The following is a 22,797-nucleotide window of genomic DNA, read 5'->3' as shown; positions in this document are numbered from 1 at the left end:
CCCTATTCTTAGCCTCTTGGATATACCAGAGTGGGCCCCCCCTACTTCTGAGCACGCCCACGAGCTGGTTTCATTGGTACCTCTCCGTCTTTAGGTTTGGTCAGGATGCAGAGCGCTGGCCCCTGAAGAAACACATGTGAAGAAAATTTTAGGAAATATTTGGCACTCAGTAGGTGGATATTCGCAGATGTGGAGGGGAAGGATCTCTTGCCCTCTGTGCGCCCCTGTGAAGAGGAGTGGATTTGCATGGGCCAAGTACTTTTGTGCGTGGCAGTTTCCATGCAGTGGTTATTTGAAAATAAACTCGAATTATATCCTAGGACACTTTTATTTTGCTGTGAGTAACACTAGAAGCATATTGTGTTCAGGAGGGAAATAAAACACTACCACAAGCCTGGCTTTCAAGGTTGCTTCTTGGAGTAAACGTGGTACTTATTTTCGACTTTAGTGATTTTCTTAAACTTTGTGTTGCCTGAATTAGATAGTACCTGGCTACTGCTACTGGCAGTCCTGATCAGGAGCCCAGATGATGGTCCCACTAAAATGGTAGAAAAATGTAGGACAAAACTCACGGTGTTTCAAAAGACCAGACCTAGTGGACAGGTAGAGATTAGGGGTGGAAAAAATCCCAAGACTACTATGCTGGGGCACCCTTTCCATTTAGAACTGGAATGACTACCAGTGGTCACATAGCTACCAAAAGACAGCAGATTATAAAATAGGCTTGTGCGCATTGAGCTTCTCTCAAGAGCCACCTCATGGTGAGCTAAGGGTCAATGTTTACCCTAGAGTCTAGAGAAAAAGTTGACCGTTAGCTGAGTGTTAGATTTAGGACCTAGACCAAAGATGCGAGCATATATGTAAATTTTCTCCAAAATCACTGTTTTTTAAACCACCTTTGTTTCCAAGGATAAAGATTTAACTAGAGATTGCAGGATTCGTCCATTTCCCCTTCCAGCCAGTAGCCCCGCTCCCAGCTGTTAGGTTGTAATGACCCATGGAACCGTTTCCATCTCTTCCCAGGGAGAGACAATGCATGTGAGAAGACCTCCTACATGTTCCTCCGCAAGGAGCTCCCTGTGCGCTTGGCGAACACCATGAGAGAAGTCAACCTGCTGCCTGACAACTTGCTTAGTCGGCCTTCGGTGAAATTGGTTCAGAGTTGGTAAGTAAAACACGTGGCCGGAAGTGGGTGGCTCTTCCTCCAAATGCACAGAACGTTTGGCCTTGGGACCATGCTCCTGAAAAGTACAAGTCCTATCTGTCTGGGAGTGAGTCATTTGAGAAAGGTGAGTTATCCGGGCAGAGAAAAATCACCGCTTTTATTGCAGAAAAGTGGTCGATTTAACTTTTTTTTTTTTATAGAAAGTATTTCAAACTGCAGTAGCCACTTGGCTTGACATTTCAAAGTCTACCTTTCTGGTTATAAATGCTAACATGCACTGATTGGTTTTTAAAACTCAATCTGAAAACTACACATAGAAAAGAAGAGTAACAACACAGTAACCCAAGTCACTGACTCTCTGTTCCCCTGATGAGAAGATACTTGCTATTTGTATCATCTTAAGTCAGAGCAAGAACCTCTTTGAAAATGAAGTCAGTCACTGAAAAGGGAACCTCAGTGTGGGAAAACCTGGTGTGCTTCATTTACCCTCTTAGGAGTGTGACTGAGTGGAAGTGGAAATTGAGTGGCATAGGTCTGATGCCCATAGCAGGTACTACATTGCATTGAGGCCATTGAATTCAGGATCAAAGAGCTGCTGGGTAAGGGGGATGAGATCAGTGAGAGGCAGCTTGCCCAGGGCATTTTTAGGGCAGGGTTTGCATACCTGTGAGAACCATTTGTATGTCTCCCTTGAATTACAAAAGCAAGGAAGAATTCACTGTGGAGAAGATGGCTGGGCCTGGACCTGACAAAGTGTTCAGGGAGCACGGGGAAGGGGAGGAAGGGAAGATGGGGTTGGGTCCTGCCCCTGGAGGGGTGGGCAGAATTGGCTGGCAGGGACTGATGGGGAAAGCAAGGAGCTCTCGGGTATCTAGTGGGCTAACCACTGGGCAGCACGTTCAGCCCATCAACCACTTCTTGAGAGAAAGATGAGATCTTCTACTCCCATTATGATTGAGCCTCAGAAACCCTAAGGAACAGTTCTGTTCTGTTCTATAGGCTCGCTGTGAGTCAGCATCAACTTGATGACAGTTAGTTTGGTTTGGTTTCTGGTGATCAGAGCATTAGAGGAAGGGAACCGTGTGAACAAACAGAACTATTAATTAGCTGGCATTTAGAGGTCTCATGGGGGTCAGGCTGCTGAGAGAGGGGGGGCATTAACAGTCATTCTTTGTTAACAGTAATTATAACAAATTCTTGGAGCTAATCTTTGGAGAAACACTGTAGTGCGTAGTCTTAGATAAAATGTCCAGCTTGTTCCCAGACAAGCAGCAGCTCCTTTCTGTGGGAGTCACAGAGTCCTTGGAACCCAGTAGAACTCAGAGTGACAATGACCATGCCTTTGCTAGCACAATCATTTACACTATACCCTGAATTGACAGTTTACCTCAGAAGGAGCAAAATGTACTTGTTTGTAGGAGATGTCTTTGTCATTTCAAGGCCATCCTGGAATGTTTTCCAACAGAACATATCTAATCACTGTTGAGGGACACTGGAGCCCTGGTGACGTAGCGGTTCCATGTTGGGCTGCACAAGGTCCGCAGTTGGAGACCACCAGCTGCTCAGTAGAAGACAGGCAAGGTTGTTTACTTCTGCAAAGAGCAGTCTCAGAACCTCACAGGGCCAGTTCCACCCAGACTTACAGGGCTGAGGATGAGTAGAAACCAACGTGATGGCAGTGATGGTGGCAGGACTAGAGGACCCGCATGTCCTCAGGCTCTGGTAACAGTGACAGTCAGACATTTACTCTGCTGAGCACCTCTGTGAAACTGACTTCAGGGACCCCAACATGAGATGCTTCTTTTTCTGTTAAAAAGGCTTTATTTTGAAATAGTCATATTTGAACAGAAAGGTGGCAAAAATTGTAGGAATGATTCCCATATATATGTACTTCACCCAAATCCACTAAGTTGCTAACATTTGGTGATATGTGCTTGATTAGATTCTCTCCCTAGATAAATAGGCAAACACATAGACCTCCGCAAGGGGGCTTCAAAACGTTCATAGAAAAATCCCATTATCTCTTTATTCCATTTTCCCCATGAACCTTTTGAAGCCCTTACATACATATGTATATCTGCATACATAGTACAAAATAGTCCCCTCGCTCCACAAAATAGTCCCCTCACTCCATGGACCATTTGGGTTAATCACCCTTTGTCACTTGAAATACTTTAGTATTTTTATTTCCTTAGAATAGTTCTTTTTTTTTTTTTTTTAACATTTTATTAGGGGCTCATACAACTGTTATCCCAATCCATACACACATCAATTGTGTGAATAGTTCTTAAATAATCACCATCCTGATGATCAACTTTGAAAAATTTAACATTGATTCGGTCGTGTTTTCTACTATGTAGAACCCGGTCTCATGACACTGAGTGTCCTCATGTTCTGTTTAGCAACCGCCCCACCCTCCCCCTCACCCCGGTTTAGGAATCCAATCCCAGCTCAGGTCTTGCAATAGGCTGTCCTCTGCTTTTCCTCTCTCAAGTGAGCCTGGTGTGGTACCACCCGTGAACCCCACATTGAACCCTCAGGTTGCACATGCTCTTCTTGCTCTCTTGACTTGCAGGCAAGGCACCATAGCACTAGCTTTGTCTCCGGGGTGGTTCTACCCTGTCCTCTAGGGTTGCTACGAGGTGGCATTGACTCACGGGCAGTGAGTTTGTTTTTGTGGTGAGGCAGAGCCCATCATGAGATTGCTGACTTGAGCCTCTCAGAATGGTTTTACCTCATGATTGTAATAACACCTAACCCTCTGCCTTGAAAACGAGGAGGCTGCCTGCTCCCACAGAGAGTTTCAGCCTCAGAAGCCCTGTGGGGCAGTGCAACTCAGTCCTCCAGGATTGTCATGAGTCAGGATCCACTAGACGACAGTGGTTTTGTTTCTGGTTTTCCATTGGGGGAGGGTGTGACAAGGTAATGTACAACCGTTTATGCCCAAAGACTTATAAAACATTTACGTAAAGATGAGCATATTTAGCATCACATGCACTGCCCATTCCTGAGCCAATCCTTGTGTTTAGGGAGAATGAGAAGAGCAGATAGACTTGAATCTTTGGACTCACTGGGGACAAGAGAAATGGAATTTCCCACAGAAAAGCTCAGGCTCATCCAGGAGCTTTGCTTGGCCCCAGCTTCCCTCGAAGCACTTAAGGTGAAAGATGAAGGAAGGATGCTGGGTAGACTGCTAACAAAGTAACTCTATTTTTTTTTCTTTTTCAGGTACATGCAGAGTTTTCTTGAACTTCTAGAATACGAAAATAAGAGCCCCGAGGATCCACTGGTTTTGGATGAGTAAGTATAGTACCAAAGTTACCTGAAAGAACAAGCATCTGGATTCAAAACAAAGACCATGTTTTGATCAAAGAAATCCATGCCATTAGAACCAGGAAGTATAGTCTAGACAAAAAAATAGAGGTTTCTTTATGGATATTAGCATAATGTTACATATTTTAAAACTCAGGTTATGGTTTTGGTGTTATACCAAAAGGAATGATGACAGTTCAGAGTATGCTTCATAATCTCATTCTTAGTGCACTTACTCTTGGTGAACTGGGCACACACTGTAAACATTGCAGTACATGTTCCACCTAGTGGTAATTTTAAGAATGCAGTGTAAGAATACACGTGACAGTTAAATGATGAATTGTAAGATTTGTAAGAGCCCACCCAATAAAATGATTAAGGGAAGAAAAAAAAGAATACACATAAATGTCTTTCTTTACTCAGTCCTTTAAGAAATATGTTTTTTTCCAATGGGACATTATATTTGAACTCAGAAACACTACAATGGCTTAATTTCAGAGCTTGTGCTTTATATATAGCAACCTGAATGCTTTTCTGCACTACTGAATTCTCATTCTGACAGAAGGTACTAGCCTTTCATTTTCATTAATAAGCCTTTGTGCACAATTCTCCTTAATAGGACTGAATTATTAAATTGCATGGTATGTGTAGTAAATGCCAATAAAATGATTAAAACAGTCAATAAGTCTTTGGAGATAGTTTTGGAATGTCCTCACATCAAATGTATTGGTATATTCCACAATTATTTTTCAAGAAACATTCATATCTGCATTGAGTATAATCACTTATTCAAAAAGTCATTAGGTTCTTGAAAAAGGTATTTGAGCATTTTCTTTCTTTCTCTTTAATAGAACCTTTGACTTTTTGCCTAGTGGTATAATCGGTTAAACATTGAACTGCTAACCACACAGTCGCAGTTTGAATCCACTAGCCACTCTGTGAGAGAAAGACAATCTTAGAAACTCACAGGGGCAGTTCTATCCTGTCCAGTAGGGTCACTGTGAGTTGAAATCAACTTAATGGCTGTGAGTTTTGAGTTTTTACTTTGTGCCTCTCTGTAAGAAGAGATTTTGTAGAAAGTTCAAGTAAAAATGGGGTAATAACTAAAAAGAGCCAATCACCTCATGGAATCAGTTCTTTTGGTTTAGGGACTTGGGGCCATGGTCTCATGGCATAATCCAGTTCATTGACTTAATATAGTTCTTAACATTTCCATTGCACCTCCTAATATGGTGCGTAGTGTCTGGAGTCTTAAAAGCTTGTGAACAGCCATCTAAGAGACAACAGTAGGTATTTATTTATTTGGAGCAAAAGAAGGAGGCATACTCAAGAATCAAGGAAGTAACTCATTGTCTGAATCACTGTCTGCTCCACCTCAAAGACCAGAAGAATTGGATGGTGCCTGACCACCATGACTGAACATTGGATTAGGAACACACCAAACACATCATGATGAAAAGGGAGAAAATGTAGAACAGAACTTCAAATTCTAAAAGAATCCAGATTTACTGGACCTATTGAGGCTGGAGGAATCGACCAGACTATGATCCTGAGTTGCTCTTCAAATCTTGAATTGAAACTACCCCTTTGAGAAGAGACAAGACAGTCAGGGTGCAGTATAGCAATAATGAAACATACAACTTTCCTCTAGTTACTAAATGCTTCTCCCCCACATTATCATGATCCCAATTCTACCTTACAAATCTGGCTAGACCAGAGGATGTACACTGGTACAGATAGGAACTGGAAACACAAGGAATCCAGGACAGATGAACTCCTCAAGACCAGTGGTGAGAGTGGTGATACTGGGAGGGAGGATGGGGTGAAAAGGGGGAACTGATTACAGGGATCTACATATAACCTCCTCCCTGGGGGATGAACAACAGAAAAGTGGGTGAAGGGAGACATCGGACAGTGTAAGATATGACAAAATAATAATAATTTATAAAGTATCAAGGGTTCATGACGGAGCGGGGAGCAGGGAGGGAAGGGGAAAAATGAGGAGCTGATACCAAGGGCTCAAGCAGAAAGCAAATGTTTTGAGAATGATGAGGGCAACAAATGTGCTTGACACAGTGGATGTATGTATGGCTTATGATAAGAGTTGTACAAGCCCCCAATACAATGATTTTTTTAAAAAAGAAAAGAAACTACCCCTTGAAATCTCCTTTAAATAATAAGCTATCTCAAAGAGTCTTGAATACTGCTTTACTGAAAAAAAAAAAAAAAGACCAAAAGGTCAACTGCTGTTTTAAAGTCTAGGTAAGAAGGTTAGAGCCAGGACAATTCAAGTAGATGGAAGTGAAACAACTAGAACAGAAATAGCCAGAATGTTCACACCGTGTGTAGAATATAATCAGCGTCACTGATCATTATGTCCAGAACCTGACATAGAAGTGGGTTTTACTGTTGTGTATATGAAAATTAAATTTAAAAATTTTAAATGACTAGGGGTCATACTTTAGTTTCTTATTACTAATTCCTTGTAAGTAGGCACGTGAAGTTAATGTTGGGTCTTTGCCTATATCCACAGACAAGAGAGTCCAGGGAGGGACTTGAGACGTTGACACGTCAGCCCATGAGCTAGAACACTGAGCACTTCGTTTTCTCTCCCATACAGTTTTCTGCAGGTCTTGCTGAAAGTCCGAAACAGGCACAATGACGTGGTTCCTACCATGGCGCAAGGCGTGATTGAGTACAAGGAGAAGTTTGGGTTCGATCCTTTCATTAGCAGTAACATCCAATATTTTCTGGATCGATTTTACACCAACCGCATCTCTTTCCGCATGCTTATTAACCAGCACAGTAAGTTGGCGTTATTTTTCTATTTTTGAAAAGTCACTGGGGTGACCGTTCCAAAATGTTTCTCCTGTAATTTCCTCGCCTGTGGTTTTAGCTGTCGAGATTTCATTACAAGTACAGTTTATTCTGTGTGAATTAATGGCTGTATTAATCTATGATTAATGGCTGTATTTTCCACGCAAAACACACACCCACATACATGATGTGCATGTGCAGGAAATGAACACTTTCGTAGTTTGCAAAAGGCCTCTAATGCACGTGTTATTTGCATTTTTAAAATGTGTTTTTGTTGGTGGTGTGAAGAGAAATCCTTGAAAGGCTTTTAAGATGCTCATATTAGGAACCACTGCTGCTGCCTTCCTTTTGAATGCCTGTTACCCTCGTGGAGTAGGTAAGCGTACTGAAAGGTAACTCTACCTGCATCTCTGAGTACTGTCATGTGTCCCTGCGAACTTTCACAACTTTCACATGTCTCCCAGGAAGATGTTCTACTCTTGATCAAGGATGCAGGGTTTTTCTTTTGGTTTTAAAGACGCTGATAACGAGGCATATTGAATTGGCCTGTTGGTAATTGATCTTTTATTTCACAGCGATCAGTGGGTATTTAAGTGAGATTGTCAGGTACTGAGGTTTTTATATTCTAGAGATTTTTTTCACTAGGCTAATAGCAGACAAGGGGAAAAAATTTACTCCCGCCAAAAACTTGGGGGCTCACATTTTGAGCATTATCTTTTGGGCGCTTTTCATAGTTCTTGGGGAAAAGCGTCAACATGCCTAGAGTGTTTAATTTATCTACTTTGCTGAATCAGAAAATGGCAAAAGCATCTTCATTTTCCTATTTTGATTGTTCTGGAAAAGTGAGTGTTATGCAGCTATTAAGTGTGGGCTTGAATATCTTTTAAAAATAAAAAAGAAAGTTGCAGGAAAAAGAACTTCGACTTAACAATTTAAACAACTGTCATTTTTTTCTGATCTAAATATGTGTACATTTGAAGGAGGAAACTTCCAAAGTTTGTGGTGAAAATAGAATGAAAAGATCATGATCACGGAATATTTCCACGGATGTTTTGAAGCCCCCTCCTACGTGTTTCTAGACAGTTGGTCCAGCTGAATACAAGTCCACTTAATCAGTTGGAATTGTGTGTATTGGCCTCTTGCTCATATCTGTCAGTTTTTAGAATTCAAATCTTATCTTTTATCTAGGCACTCAATTTTTGTAGAAAATGTTTGCTTGATGTAAAGAGATGCCCCTATTGATGTTTGGTAATATCATCACAAACAAAAGAAACCCTTCAAGATGGATTGACACCGTGACTGCTGCTGTGGGTTCCAACATGCCAACAATTATGAGGATGGCACAGGATTGGGCACATGAGCCAGAGCCAGTTCGATAGCCACGAAATAACAACTACCACCCTCTCCTATAGACATTTAGATGACTTTTTCCTTAAGGGCTATTTATGGTCCGCCCCCTCCCCCCACCAATAAGAAAACTTGTAAATCTTGTCTATTGTGAGATGACCTGAAAAAAATTTTTTTTAAGATATCTGAACAAATATTCTACAGGAGTGTTACATGGAAAGAACATCTCCATGACAGAGACCTTTGAAATGTTCCCGGAAAAGACACTTTGCAGGCCTGTCTGAGTGATGCTCTAAAGGTTTAGTCAATCTCAGAATAGATGCTTGGAGAAGTATTGGTCAGTGAGTGTGGCTAAGGATAGAAGTAAGTTTCTTCAAGTCACACCAGGTGGGGGAAGAAAGGTTATAACAAACAGCACCCTGCAAATGGCACACTGCTTTGGAATCTGCTGCCTGCAACTGTCTAAAAGCCTGGCCCCCCTCCTCCATTGTCTGGGAGAGTTGCTCTCCTGCCACTGGCACTGCTCGCAGTTGCTGTGGATGTGAAATGGGTTCTCTCCTTCAAGTAAGGGAAGCTTTCCCAAAGCCCATAACCCCCTCTATTTGACTTCTCTTTTTTAACCCTACCCCTGCCCTTTTGTGTTTGTTTAGCACTGCTGTTTGGTGAAGACACCAACCCTGCTCAGCCTAAACACATCGGAAGCATTGACCCCACCTGCAATGTGGCTGAAGTAGTGAAAGGTAAGGCAGCTACTGTAGAGCTGTTGCTCTCTCTGGTAGGCCTATTGCAGTTCAGAGAGGATTGAGTGCCCTTTTTTTGAGCCTCGGCTATAGGATAATGTTGTTTAGGTGATTTGCTGCGTCGTCAGGCTACCCTTGTCCCAAGCCACTTGATCCAATTATGAAATACCCTTTCTCGAAGTTCAGGTGCAGATGCATGCTCAGTAATGCAAACACTGATGTCTACTTCACCGATGAGGGTTCTGCTCGCCATTCTATCTTAAAGAGTAAACATTTGTTAGTTTAAATCAAACTGGAAGTGAGACTGGTTGCCATAAGCCCTTCTTATAAAATTAAACTGAATTCACAGGTTTGTAACATTTAAACATCTTTCTGATGTTCACCCCTTGTTTTATAACCTCCATGGCCTGCAGGCCTCGTGAGTTCTTTGAACATGGAGCTAGATACCAGTGAGTAGAATAGTGCCCTATAGCTGGAAGTCTCTCCTAGCCAGGCACTTTGATCTTGAACAGAAGTTTCACCCATTTTCATTTAAGATAAATGCTCTCCAGAAATCCTTTCTGATTGCGAGTCACTGCTTATGTTTTCTGCAGTGTTGGGGTTACTGTAGGCAGCCCTAGGGTCTGACCTGCCTTCCTCTAGCTTGTATCTCAAACTGTTGACCTGCTCTCCCTCCTCTAGACCCTCACTACACATTTTCATGGCCACAACTCTCCATGGTCTTCCTTGAGGCCCTTTGTGGCTCTCACTTTTCCTGAAATGTGCCACTCCGTTAGGGAAAGAGGACCTTGTCTCATTGGTGAAGCTCTCAAGCAGAATGAGCTTTGCTATTGCGATTTTGAGGGAGGCCCAGGGGTAGAACAGCCAAGGTCAAGGAAGAAGACCAGTGTTCTTTGCTTCTTTCTTTTTTAAAAAAATCATTTTATTGGGGGCTCATACAACTCTTATCACAATCCATACATATATCCATTTGTGTCAAGCACATTTGTACATGTGTTGCCCTCATCATTCTCAAAACATTTGCTTTTCTACTTCAGTGTTCGTTTCTGCTGGGCAATCCTAAACCCAAAAAGAAGGACCCGTGTCTGTTGACCTTAACTTTGCCTGTCAAGCTGTCCTGGCCACTTTTGGAAGGTTAGGAAACCTTTATCGGAATTATTTCAGTTTTAAGGTAAACGGGCCTAGCCGCCCTTCTCTAAGAATTCTATAGGTTGATCTCTTCCATGCTCACTCTGCGGTTGATCATAGCCCTTGCCTGCTATTAGGAGAGGCAGGAGAGCAGGATTAGTCTTAAAACTTACACATTCATTAGGTACTAGCTTAATGGTTTTTATGAATCAGGAAAATTGGGTTCAGAGAAAACAAAGCAAAAATTAGAAGACTAAAGTGTGTTCTTAATATATTTTGTAGGGGCTTTTTTTTCTTTAACTGCAAGCAATTTGAGGTCACAGTTTGTGTCTCACACTTACTTTGTCCTGATTATCAAATGTAGTACAGTCCTCAAAAACCAAACTCACTGTCAATGCTAACTCATAGTGACCCTATAGGGTAGGGTACAACTGCCCCTGTGAGTTTCCAAGACTCTATAACTGCTACAGGGGTAGAAAGCATTCCCATAAATTGTAACCATGGTTGAAATCACCAACTCTTTTGACACCACTCCTCTTCAGGAATCATGCTTACTGGTACCCACAGCACACGAAATAGTCTTAGCTTGTACATATTTGCTAGGAAGTTTCTGTACACATGCTTCTACCAAGTGAGGTAGGTGCTTACTGAGGTTCACTTATTTATACCCAAACCATTCTAGTAAGTTATACTACCTGTTATGTCCATTGAATTTATTTAAATGCTATATAAACTGAAGAAATATGAATATAAAAGAGACTTTCCATTACTGTCAAATTGAATACTTTGGAAAGACTCAATAAAGCCTCTCTTAAAAAGTGTAATCAAATTACTGTGAGTGAGATAGCAGATTAGGGAGCAACAGAGTAAAAATCCTAGAAGGAATCAGCATTCAAATTGCTATACAAGTACCTTTAAGCTTATCGTGCTTTAACGAAATACTCGTAAAAAATTGAAGTTCATAGATGTAATACCTTTTCTACAAGAAAGAAGGCCTGGAACCCGAAACAGCTCCTTACACAAAGAGGCATCTTTTTTATAAGAAAATGTCAGAAATAAACTGCATAATCAAGTAGACATGTTAAGTTAATGTTTATGACCGTACTCACATCTTATGGCTTCCCACTTTACCCAACATTTTTGTTTAACCCCCTTCTGTTCCCCGGTTGGCACAGTGAAGAGAACTAATGCCATACTGCCGGAAAATAAAGGTGTCTGTTGGAGGGTGGGGTGAGAAATGAGAAAAGATAATAAAAATGACTTGTTCTCATAACACATTGAGAACATTGTTTTATATATTTAGTTTCTTACCAGACCGCATCAGTATTCAACTGTGAATATTGTATGTATACCTTTGTCTAGCAGATCCATAGTTTTCTTGTATTTCCCCCATCTCCCACCACTAACACCCATTATATATGAGGGTCAATCAAAAAGTATTGCTACTGGCATTCCGATTCATACATCACTCCACTGCCATCAAGTTGATTCCAACTCATGACTCTATACGGTTTCCACTAATGGATGTTACGCTTTATGGAAGCAGACAACTTTATCTTTCTACCATAGAGTAGCTGGTGAGCTTGAACCCCCGCCCTTGTGGTGAGCCACCCAACACCTAACCCATAATGCCACAAGGTTCATTCCAAACAAAACACGTTTAAATGTGTCTCTGTGCTCAGTGGAGTGATTTCAGGCATGCTCTTGAAGTCCAGAAACTGGGTGGAAGAAGATGTGGGATCATCATTGATGTGATGACTACTGACATTGGGGTCTCACATGGATCAGCACTTTTTATTTTAAGTGAATATTTTAACATCAGCAAGCTTTCTTTATATGGGTGTCAAAGAGCCATTTTCCCCTACATCTTTTAAACAAAATGGAAGGTAACAAAGATGATTTTATAGGATAAATTGTAACCAAGAATTCTTGAATTTACCAATATAAGGGTAAATTATAAAAAACCAAACTCACTGCCATGGAGTCAATGCTGACTAATAGCGACCCCTTGTGGGTTTCTGAGACTACCAGAGTAGAAAGCCCCGTCTTTCTCTCACTGGTGGCTTCAAACTCTCTTCCAATCGGATCACACAGCCCAATGCAGAACCACCACACCACCAGGGTTCCTTAAGGGTAAATTATAGAAACCTTTATTAAATGACCCAAATATGAAGCTGTTTTTTTTTTTAAACATATCCTTCAGCTAGGTCTATACATTTTGGAAATTGGTATTTCCATCTCTCTCCTGCTAAGAAACCTGAGCTCTTTAATTTACACACATTGAAATGGCAGTTTTGGCTTCCTCAAAAGACTCAAATTGTGTTCTTTTTTAATGTTTTTGGAGATTTGGGGCAAAAAAGAAGACTGAAAAAGCAAAATACAGTGGATGCAATAAGCTTTCCCAACAAGATTCTTATAAGACAACCTTTTATTTGCCTGCTCTCTTAGAATGAGCAAATGCATTGTCATAATGGGGAAAAAATCTTTGGTGAAACTTTTTGGCCTTTTCCACATCAATATAGTTTTAAGACATCATCAGAGTATGACCCTGTGATCATCCTTATCCTTTGAGAATATCAATTAAGATAATTCCTTTGGAATCCTCTCTAAACAGTTGCCATTAACCTTCTGTCTTGAATGAAACTGGCCCAGTTAATTCCCTCAGAAGCCACTGTGCTGATTGGATCTTTTCTTTTAAGGCACCCTAAGCAGACTAAAGCAAATATATTTGAGAGAACTTGTCTGCCGTCATCATCCACTGATGGCAGAGATATGTTTAAACAGGTTTTGTTTGGAATAAACTGGAACAAGTATGTACTGGAACCTTAGGACCTTGTTACTTACCTTTGCGTAATGTCCTTTTAGGGTGGGTTTTTGCCTTTAAACATATTTATCAGAGATTAATATTGCCACGCCTAGTCTTTGGTTAGTTTTTGCTTGATATATTTTTTCCATCCTTGAGTTTTCATTCACTTATGTCTTTGTGTCTAAGGTGTACCTCTTGTAGACAACATACTGGTGGGTGGTGTCTACTCTGAATATATTCTGCCACTCTCTGCTGGTCCATTTTAGGCCGTTCACATTCAGTGTGTTTATCAATAGGTACGATTTTACTGCTGTTATTTTGTTGTGCTATTTATTTATTTAGTAGTGATGACAGCCCTTTTTTGTTGTTCCGCTTAGTTTCCTGTGCCGAATTCTTTTTGCTTGTAGATTTTCTTTTTGTTTGCTTTGTTGTTGGTTTTGTGTTTAGTGAGTCGTTACAGATCTGCTTTTTTATTTGGATGAATAGGCTTGTTAACTTTCTTTGTGGCTACCCTGAAATTTACCTTTATCTTCCTAAGTTGTAAGCAGTCTTTGATTTCTTGATATTGCCTTGACTTCCCCTCTAAGTGAAAGTGCCACGATGACACCATTATCCCCTCTGTCTGTTTGACTGCCGTCCTGCACAGATTGACATCTTTGGTTCCCGGTCTTGTCTTTGAGCTTTGTTCTATTTTCGGTAATTCTTTATCTGAGTTGGTATCTGACAGATGTTATTCTATGTCCTAATCTCAGGATAGAGTCTGATGTGCTTGTTTTTTGTCCAAAGGACTCTCTTTAATTTTTCTTGTAAGTTGGTCCAAATTTTCCAAATTCCTGTAGTTTTTATACATCTAGAAATACCCTAATTTCCCCGTTATTTGAGAGAGAATTTTACTTATTACATATTTCTTGGCTGGCATTTTTTCAAGGTTTAATATATGTCCATTGTCTTCTTGCCTGCATGTGTTCTGTCAAGTAGTCTTATTGGTGGCCCTTGTAAGTGGCTGTTAATTTTTCCAGAGCTGCTCTTGAAATTCTGCTTTGTCTTTGTTGTTGACAAGTTTGATTATGATATGTCATGGTGACTTTCCTTTGGCATCTACCCTGTATGGAATTCATCAAACTTCCTAGATTATTATCTTCTTGTCTTCCCCCATATTGGGGAAATTTTCTGCCAGCAAATCTTTGACAATTCTCTTTGTGAGTTTTGTTTGGGGGTTTTGTTGTTGTTTGACCCTTCCCATTCTGGAATTCCAGTCACACATGTTTCAATGGTTTTAATTCTGCTCTTATGTCATCCTATTGGGTTACCTATTTCTGAAATTTTCTTGCTATTCTTTTGAATTTCTAGTTGTTGTTTTTGTGTAGTTTCTAATGGGCTAGTTGTCATTTTGTTCTTGTATTGGTTTCCTGGATTCTTCTATTGTTTTTTTCCCTTGATTTCTTTCTTGATCCCCTGGAGAACCCTATACAATAGCCTTTTGAATTACTTATCCCATTAGTAGTCCCATTATCAGTTCTCCTACAGAAGGTTTTCTGGTCCTTTATGTTGATCATTTGCTGGTGTCATCTTGTCCTGCTTCTTTATCTGATTTGCTATTGTCCCTTGCCTCAAAAACATTAAGGTGTTATATTTTATGTCTGGTTACTGTGTCCTGATTCTTTGTTTTGCTTTGATATATTTTGTCTTTAGTCTCTCCGCACTGGAAATCCCACCATTTGACTTTGAGTAGGGAGGGCAGTGACTGGGCTTGTAAGTACAGGTCTCTGTTTGCTGGTCTTGTAGGACAGCTGAGGATGTAGCTTGCATTGCTGGTGAGGTGCTCTGTCTGCCCAGTGTGGGTGCAAGGAGTGTCATCACTGCTTGCTGGTGTGTGTGTGTGTGTGTGTGTGTGTGTGTGTGTGTGTGCACGTGTACACTTGTCAGGTGATTGGGGTGAGGGTCCTTACGTCTTGGTTACCAAGTGGGTGGTACAGAACTCTCACGGACTTGTGGGTGAGCAGGGCTGTATAAGGGTGGTCAAAGGACACAAAAGTCAACCAGTTCAGTGGGGGGTAAGGGTAAGGCAGGAGGGATACCACTAATTCACAGGTTCCTGCTGAGCAGCCATGGGCCCATCCTTTAGAGTAGGGAAGGTGTGCTTAGGTCCCCAATGCAGGTGGCTGGATGGAGTAGGAGGCACCACCACTCCAGGGGGGCTCAGCGCAGATGGCTGCGTGTAGGAGTGCGTGGCTCTAGTTTACAGACTGCCAGTACCATTGGTTAGGCATAGCAACAGGCATCACTCACCGATCCTTGGACCTCAGGTATGGGTATCTGGGCATAGCAGTGGGCATCACCATTTTGCAGACCAGTGATCAGGTGGAGAGGTGGGCATCACCAATTTGTGTGTCGCAGGCATGAGTAACTGATCAAAAAGGTGGGTGCCCCTGGTCTGTGGGGCCCTGGCTCGGGTGGGGTGGTGGTGGTTGCCACTGGACCACCATCGTTTGTAGGAGCGGAGGGGTAGATGAGGGGATGGACAGGAGCCCCAGAGTGCTGAGGGCCTCTGGCATGGGGGGACTGGGGTGGTGGTTGAGATGAGTGCAGTTAACTTTCACAGGTATAAGGGAACACTCCTTCCTGACTCTGGATGTGGGTGCAGTCACCCACGCTTGGGCCCACCAAGTGATGAGGCCTTTGACTGGGAATGCCACTTGATTTGTCCCAATATGGCGGTACTGTGTATCTTCGACTGGATAAGCCCCAGGAATCCGAAATGCTCCAGGTTTGCTACTTTTGTAGTCTTTCCTTCTACTTGACACTCAGCCTGAGACTTTAGCCTTTGATGCTTAGGGTCCCAAGGTTGTCATATCCAGTTTACTTGTTTCCTCAGGTCTTTGTGGTAAGAAACCTGTTAGGCATCTGACTCCACTGCCATCTTGGGAGTTGTAGGTATTAATAGAGGCTATGTCTTAACTCAGTCTCTCTGGAGATAAAAAGAGCAGATTAGGCAGGCGAGCAAGCAGACCTGGAGGAAGGTAGATGCTATCTATGTCACATGAGATCACCAAGGATCTCTAAGAAATGGAAGCTGGGAGGAGCCAAGGACCTTCCCTAGCACCCTGAATTCGGGCTTCTAGCTTCCTAAGTTGTTGGTATTTCTCTTAATGTCAGCACTAGATAACTAAGACAGGTAATAATCAGAAAGTCTCTGAAAAGGCCCAGGCCTCACCAACTATACTTAGCAATACCCCTCAAGTGGTCTTGAAGAGGGGGAAATGGATGTCCACTTCCCTTTGATAGTGGATAGAGAAGTTGGTACTTTTGCACTGACATTTTTCCTTTTCCCCGTGTCCTCTGAGATTTCTCCATATCTGACTCAGCATCCCTGTAGCCGACCATTGTATCCTCTTTTGTTTCAGGAAGCTTGATACCGAGGGAGTATGAGTTCTGAATTGTAATGACAGCTTAACTATTTGTTTTCTCCACTATGAAAACTTCACAAGGTGAAAAGCATAGTCCAAAAAGCCCAAACCAAATGACCTTCGTGTCTGTGTGTACACATGCACGGGCATGCGCTCACAGCTAAAGAAGCCTTAATGAGCTAACAGTGATCTCATACTTAGATGTGTTGAAACGCTATAGACAAACTTTTAGGTAGAAGAGTAGGGACAATATTTTTATTTTTGACTAGACAGTTGTATAAATGTGTAAAAGTAGGGTGCATCTTGCATAGCATTAATTGAATGTGCAGAACACTGAAGCATGCCTCCTTGCTGCTTATTTAGCACTTTAATGTCTACCTTTACACATCTGCAAATTATAGACTCGTGGTAGTGAATGCTGGAATTAGTGTTGTAAAGCAGTTCCTATTATCCTCTGGGAGGTGCCTTCCATTGTGACCCTTTTCCCTCCTTTCTTTGTAAGAAACCAGGAAATAAAATGGAAAATCCTGTGGTAAGATAATTTTAAAGGTTCCAACTTAAATAGTTGTTAGAGAAGTCAGTTCTCCCAGAAATGTTAGCTTGCCTGTGTTGTTCCTACGGGCTATTACGGCTTAGCATAATAGCACACAAATGGTATCCTGAGAGCGTGTCATTATTCTCGTTCAGAAATAACATCTTGTGCTCTCATTTCTGGCTCTTAAGGTTGAAGGTAACAGAGACCTACTCTGGTTGCTCAAGGAACCAAGTTATCAAAAGGCCCTAGTAGGTCCCTTGATGATCCAAGGACAGGAATCATTTTACAGTTGGAGCATGTGGAAATGAGAATTGGGAGGTGGAAAACAAGGTGGTTTTCTCTCTGTTTTTACAAATCTGATGACCAAGTCACAGCCTCTCTGCCTCCTTCCACCCACTCCAGTTCACCATCTATCTGTAGGCTGGCTGGCTCTGCTGAAGCTTGGTGACCCATGCCATGAGGGACACTCCTAGAGTACATGCCCAAATGAATTGAATTAGCTCAGCTCATCTTTTTCTCCATGACTACCAGTTTTAGACTTCTGGTCAACCAGTAGATTAGTTGCCCATATATATTCTGCCCCCTAGCCCCACATTTTCAGTCTGATTTGTTTGGTTTAGGGGGTAAGGGAAGGGCTACTGACTTCAACAATAACAAAAGCCTGGTGGTTCCCACTCGATCCCAGTTTTAGGGAGAGGGGATGATGTATTGTCTCCAAGGCATCTTGAGGTACAGTGGGAATTGGGAGATTAGAAACTTGATGACCAAAGGTTTCCCCATTCCTACCGGCAGAAGGTTTTTGGCTGGGGTTGGTTGTGAGTCTACTTTGTGATGTGAGGATCATGATCTAATTGTTAATTATAGCACTGGTGTCCTCTCATTTATAGTGGTGCTGCAAAAATCTCACTCATGTTATTCTGGACCCACACTGGGTCTTGGCAACTTCTTTCTGGGCTCTGCCATCTTCCACATTTTATATTTGTATAAGTACTTTTTTCCTTAGCAATTCTTTAAGAATCTCCTGCTACTGGGCAAGCTAACACCACGAGAAACTGCACGTTTACTGGAATTGGGTAATTTCCTTGTTCAATAATGAAAGAACCAGCAGTGCGAAGGCGCCAGGATGTACGCCTGTGTTAAGTAGGGTGGTCTCGGGCGTTCCCCACAGGCTTTGTGCTATCCCGTCACTAGGTGGAGATGTAGCATTGTTTGGTGGCATAGCTGAAGCAAAAAGCGTGAGTCTTGATTTTATTATTTAAGGATTCTACATGTATTTGATGAGACTTATAACGTAGGAAAAACACCTTGTAAATTCCATATAATTTTGACTTTCAGCTTTCTTGTTTCTTGTTTCAGTTCAATTCTCATTTGCCCTCTGCTTTTGCACTATCAATTCTTTTCTGAGTCTCTTCCCTCTTGCTGTTTCTCATTCAGTCATCTTGTCAGAGAGTCATTCTACCATCTCTAGCTGTGGCTCCTTCTAGTGATTTATTTCTAAGAGTTTAATAAAATAACGAGAATTGTTACTCTGCGGTTAGACAACACAAAATTTTAGTCTGGTAGCATTGTGAGGTAAAGGAGTCAATACTTATAGTCTGAGTACCATATCTACTCGTGTATCAGCCAAGTTTTTCAGCACATTTCTAATGCAGTTTTGTGGTAAAATTCGGTGCCTCAGCTGATATTCAGGTCAGCTTATACTCGAGTATATACGGTATATTGTTTTCGTATTCTTTTAGCTTGGTATGTATTATGAGTAAGCATTGGACTGCTAACCTCAAGGTCAGTGGTTCAGATCTTCCAGCCTCTCTGAGGGTGAAAGATGAGACTGTCTACTCCCCTCAAGATGAACAGTTTCATTTAGAAATCCCTATAGGGTCACAGTGAATCAGAATTGACTCAGTGGCAGTGAGTTGAGTTTGGGTATAGGACCCATATTTTTCGCTTTCTTCTTCCTTTTCTTCCTCGTACCTCACGAATGTTAAGCAAGTGTTTATTCTATGCATAGTATTGACGTGGAGAACATAAAAGAAACACGAAGCTGTCTACGTAGAACTGATATCCAGTGGAGAAAATTGTAGATATGGCCATGAAGTATTTAAAAGTAACCTGATATCTGATCTTTAGAAAGTGTAATGATTAAACTTAAAAAATCTTGCTTTGGAAAACCATCTGGCAAGCCCTCAATTAAACCCAGGTACCATCTAACCCAGTAATTCCACTCCTAGATATATTCTCAAGAGAAATGAAAACGTATGGTTATATAAAAACTTGGACATGAGTGTTCATAGTGGCCTTAACAATAGCCAAAGTGTGACTTTGTATTAACTAATACACAGATAAACTAAATGTGATATAGCTATACAATAGGATATTGTTCAACAATAAAAAGGAACGACGTACTGATAAGTGCAACAACTTGATGCACCGCAAAAACATTATACCGAGTGTAAGAAACCAGATGCAAAAAGGCACTTATTATTAAATTCCATTTATATGAAATGTCCCAAACTGGAAATCTATAAACACAAAGTGGATTCATGGCTACCAGGGACAGGAAGGGGGCAGTGAAGAGTGGTTGCGAGCAGTACATGGGACTTCTTTGTGAAATGCTGAAAATGTAAAATTTTCTGTGATGGTTGCACAAATCTGAAAATACACTAAAAACCTTTGACGTGTACACTTTAAGTGGATGGGATTTTTTATTGCTGCTGCTGCTGTTGTTTAGCATGTGAATTATATCTCAGTAAAACTTTTTAAAAGGCTATTATCAAAAAGGTTTAACATTTATCCATCCAAGGATTATTTGGTGATCGTCTGCACAGGCACCATGTTGCTCCTCATAGTTGTTAAATATCAGCCCCAACCTATCACTTTTAATTAACTTAGAGGATGTGTTTAAACATACCCATACCTCATTTATTGACAGGGTTAGATTCCAAAGGCCACATCAAAATTATGGTAGATTAGATAACTGCCATATTACATCATTACGTAACTGCCAAACTACGGAGGATCATGGCCGAGCCAAGTGGACACATAACCTTAACCATCACAGCCAGCAGTACTCCTGACTTGCACCTCGGCATTCGTCACTACTAGCTATGCATCATTAATACCTAAAATAGTTGGATAGTAGTTTTCTTACTATTGTAAATAAGAAATGTCAGGTAATGAGAGTGTAGATAGGTGAGGAGTACGCGTAGTGATGTCTCTAATAACTTAAATCATATGGCTCATGGAAACTCATTATTTCAAATATTTATTGCCAAAATAATCTGGCAACTCCTAAGGCAGTTTTGAAAATGATAGCTATTAATCTTCATTGCTATATTTTAGCCAAATTTCATGATAATCAGAAGTAGTCTTGAGTTGCAGCTGGAGGACATTACGCTGGGTAAAGTTAGACAGTCACAAAAGGACAAATATATTAAAAGGAAAGGTTTTTATAAGAAACAGACTTTGATGGTTCCCAGGGTTGGGGAAGGAAGGGAAAACAAGACGCTAGAAGGTGGACAGGTGTGAAGGGCAGGATAATACCCAGCAGGAGGGAAGAGGGGCCACGAAAAGGAAATGGGCACGCTATTGTGAGGTTGGATATGCGGTTGACGGCAAAAACGATCATCAGATCTGTAAACTCCCAACCCATGCATGAAACGTAAACTCACCGCCATCGGGTCCCAACAAAAAGTTAAGAGAAATAGTCTTCAGTATGCAGACTTCTATGAAAAAATACTCTTTTGGGGGAGGGTTTTACAAAACCATGTGCTTAGTATATAGCTAACTCTATCGCTGTTGATGAGCCCTGGTGATACAGTGCATTAAGCATTGGGCTGTGAACCATGTGGTTGGCAGTTCAAACCTACAACTCACCTCATGAGAGAAAGGTGAGGATTTCTGTTCTCATAAAGATTTACCTCGTTGGAAGCCCACAGGGGCAGGATTACTATGTTCTAGGGTCGCTGTAAGTCAGACAATCAACTCGATAGCAATAGGATTGGTTTATTAGTCCAGTTTTTTAATTTGATGACAATGTTGTGATCCTTAACAATTGAGAGACAAAAACTGGCTTAGTCATAGTAATTATCAAAGTAAAAAGAAGGCTTTACCTTGAAGGTGGTAGTTAGTTTTAAATCAGTTGTTCTTCTATTAAATGTATGTATATACATGCTTGTGCCCTGGTGTCACAGTGGTTAAGTTCTTGGTTGCTGACTGAAAGGTTGGTGGCTTGAGTCCAGCAGATGCTGTGCCAGACAAAGATGTGAGAGTTTGTTTCCGTAAAGATTGGAAAGTGTGGAAACCCACAGGGATGGTTCTGCTCTGTCCTAAAGGATTGCTGTGAGTTGAAATAGACTCCACAGCAATGGGTGGGGTTGGCGGGTTTCGTGCCTATGCCATGAGTGCAGCCGCTGACCTCCTTTTTGTTGTTACAGATGCCTATGAAACAGCCAAGATGCTCTGTGAACAGTATTACCTGGTAGCTCCGGAGCTGGAGGTTCAAGAATTCAATGGTAAAGTAAATGATCATTTAAAACTTCAATGCAAGGACGTCTAAAGGACTGATTAGAACTGAGCTACATTTTAATGTGGCCCTAAAATTATACTGCTTTAGAATCTTTTGAAAAGTTACCTCATCTCTTGATCCACCCAGGTGTGCTATTGTGAGGCGCTTTCGTTCAGGAATGTGTAATGCATTAGACCCCAAAGTCCGTGGAACAGAAGTAATCAAGGTAGAAAATGCAAAAAGATAAAAGGTGTTTCTGCAAATAACAAACGCAAAGAGTTAATAAACGTATGGAAAAGTGTTTAGCAAATAACAAACGCAAAGAGTTAATAAACGTATGGAAAAGTGTTTAACTTGACTAATCAAGGAAGTGCAAAAAAAAACCCTCACAGAAATGCTATTCTTATCTTTCCAAATGTCATAGATTGAAACATTTTACTGCTCAGAAAAGTGCTCTTACCAATACATGTCTGCTGTAAGTTCAAATTAGTACAGTCTGTCTCGAAAAATATTATCCATCAGGGAGAAACACTAACCATGCCTGTTATCTTTGGTCACATGTGCCGTGGTCCAATACATAAAACTTGAGTAAATGTGTTTTAAGATGATAGAGTTTTGGGTACGGGTATTTCCAGTGAAGGATTCCCTCCCCCCAAATACACCAAAACTCTGTTTCTCTTAGAATGAAATCAAGATGTTAAAAGAATTCAGTGTACTGTTGAAGGACAATTGCCCCTACATTCTTTTTTTTAAATCATTTTATTGGGGGCTCATACAACTCTTATCACAATCCATATATCCATCCATTGTGTCAAGCACATTTGTACATTCTTTGTGATCATCATTCTCAAAACATTTGCTTTCTACTTGAGCCCTTAATATCAGCTTCTCATTTCTCCCCTCCTTCCCCCACTCTCCCTCCCTCAGGAACCCTTGATAATTTATAAATTATTGTTATTTTGTCATATCTAACACTGTCCAACGTCTCCCTTCACCCACTTTTCTGTTGTCCGTCCCCCAGGGAGGGGGTTATATG

General features: G+C 41.2%; 1 protein-coding gene across 1 annotated transcript in view; it reads left to right on the top strand.

Annotated features, from left to right (window-relative positions):
* The window catches only part of PDK3 (pyruvate dehydrogenase kinase 3), a 75,141-nt gene that overhangs the window by 31,764 nt on the left and 20,580 nt on the right, over window positions 1-22,797 (top strand). Inside the window, exons 2-6 of the mRNA XM_045290743.1 lie at window positions 1,024-1,165; window positions 4,394-4,465; window positions 7,098-7,282; window positions 9,292-9,381; window positions 21,691-21,768. Of these exons, the coding sequence (XP_045146678.1) occupies window positions 1,024-1,165; window positions 4,394-4,465; window positions 7,098-7,282; window positions 9,292-9,381; window positions 21,691-21,768 (567 nt within the window). The remainder of the gene's footprint in view (window positions 1-1,023; window positions 1,166-4,393; window positions 4,466-7,097; window positions 7,283-9,291; window positions 9,382-21,690; window positions 21,769-22,797) is intronic.

This window comes from Echinops telfairi, unplaced genomic scaffold, assembly GCF_000313985.2.
Source record: "Echinops telfairi isolate 266 unplaced genomic scaffold, ASM31398v2 ScPeMD7_53;HRSCAF=182, whole genome shotgun sequence".
Classification (NCBI taxonomy): Eukaryota; Metazoa; Chordata; class Mammalia; order Afrosoricida; family Tenrecidae; genus Echinops; species Echinops telfairi.
The sequence above is the reverse complement of the archived record's forward strand: the minus strand, read 5'-3'. Positions and strand labels throughout refer to the sequence as shown.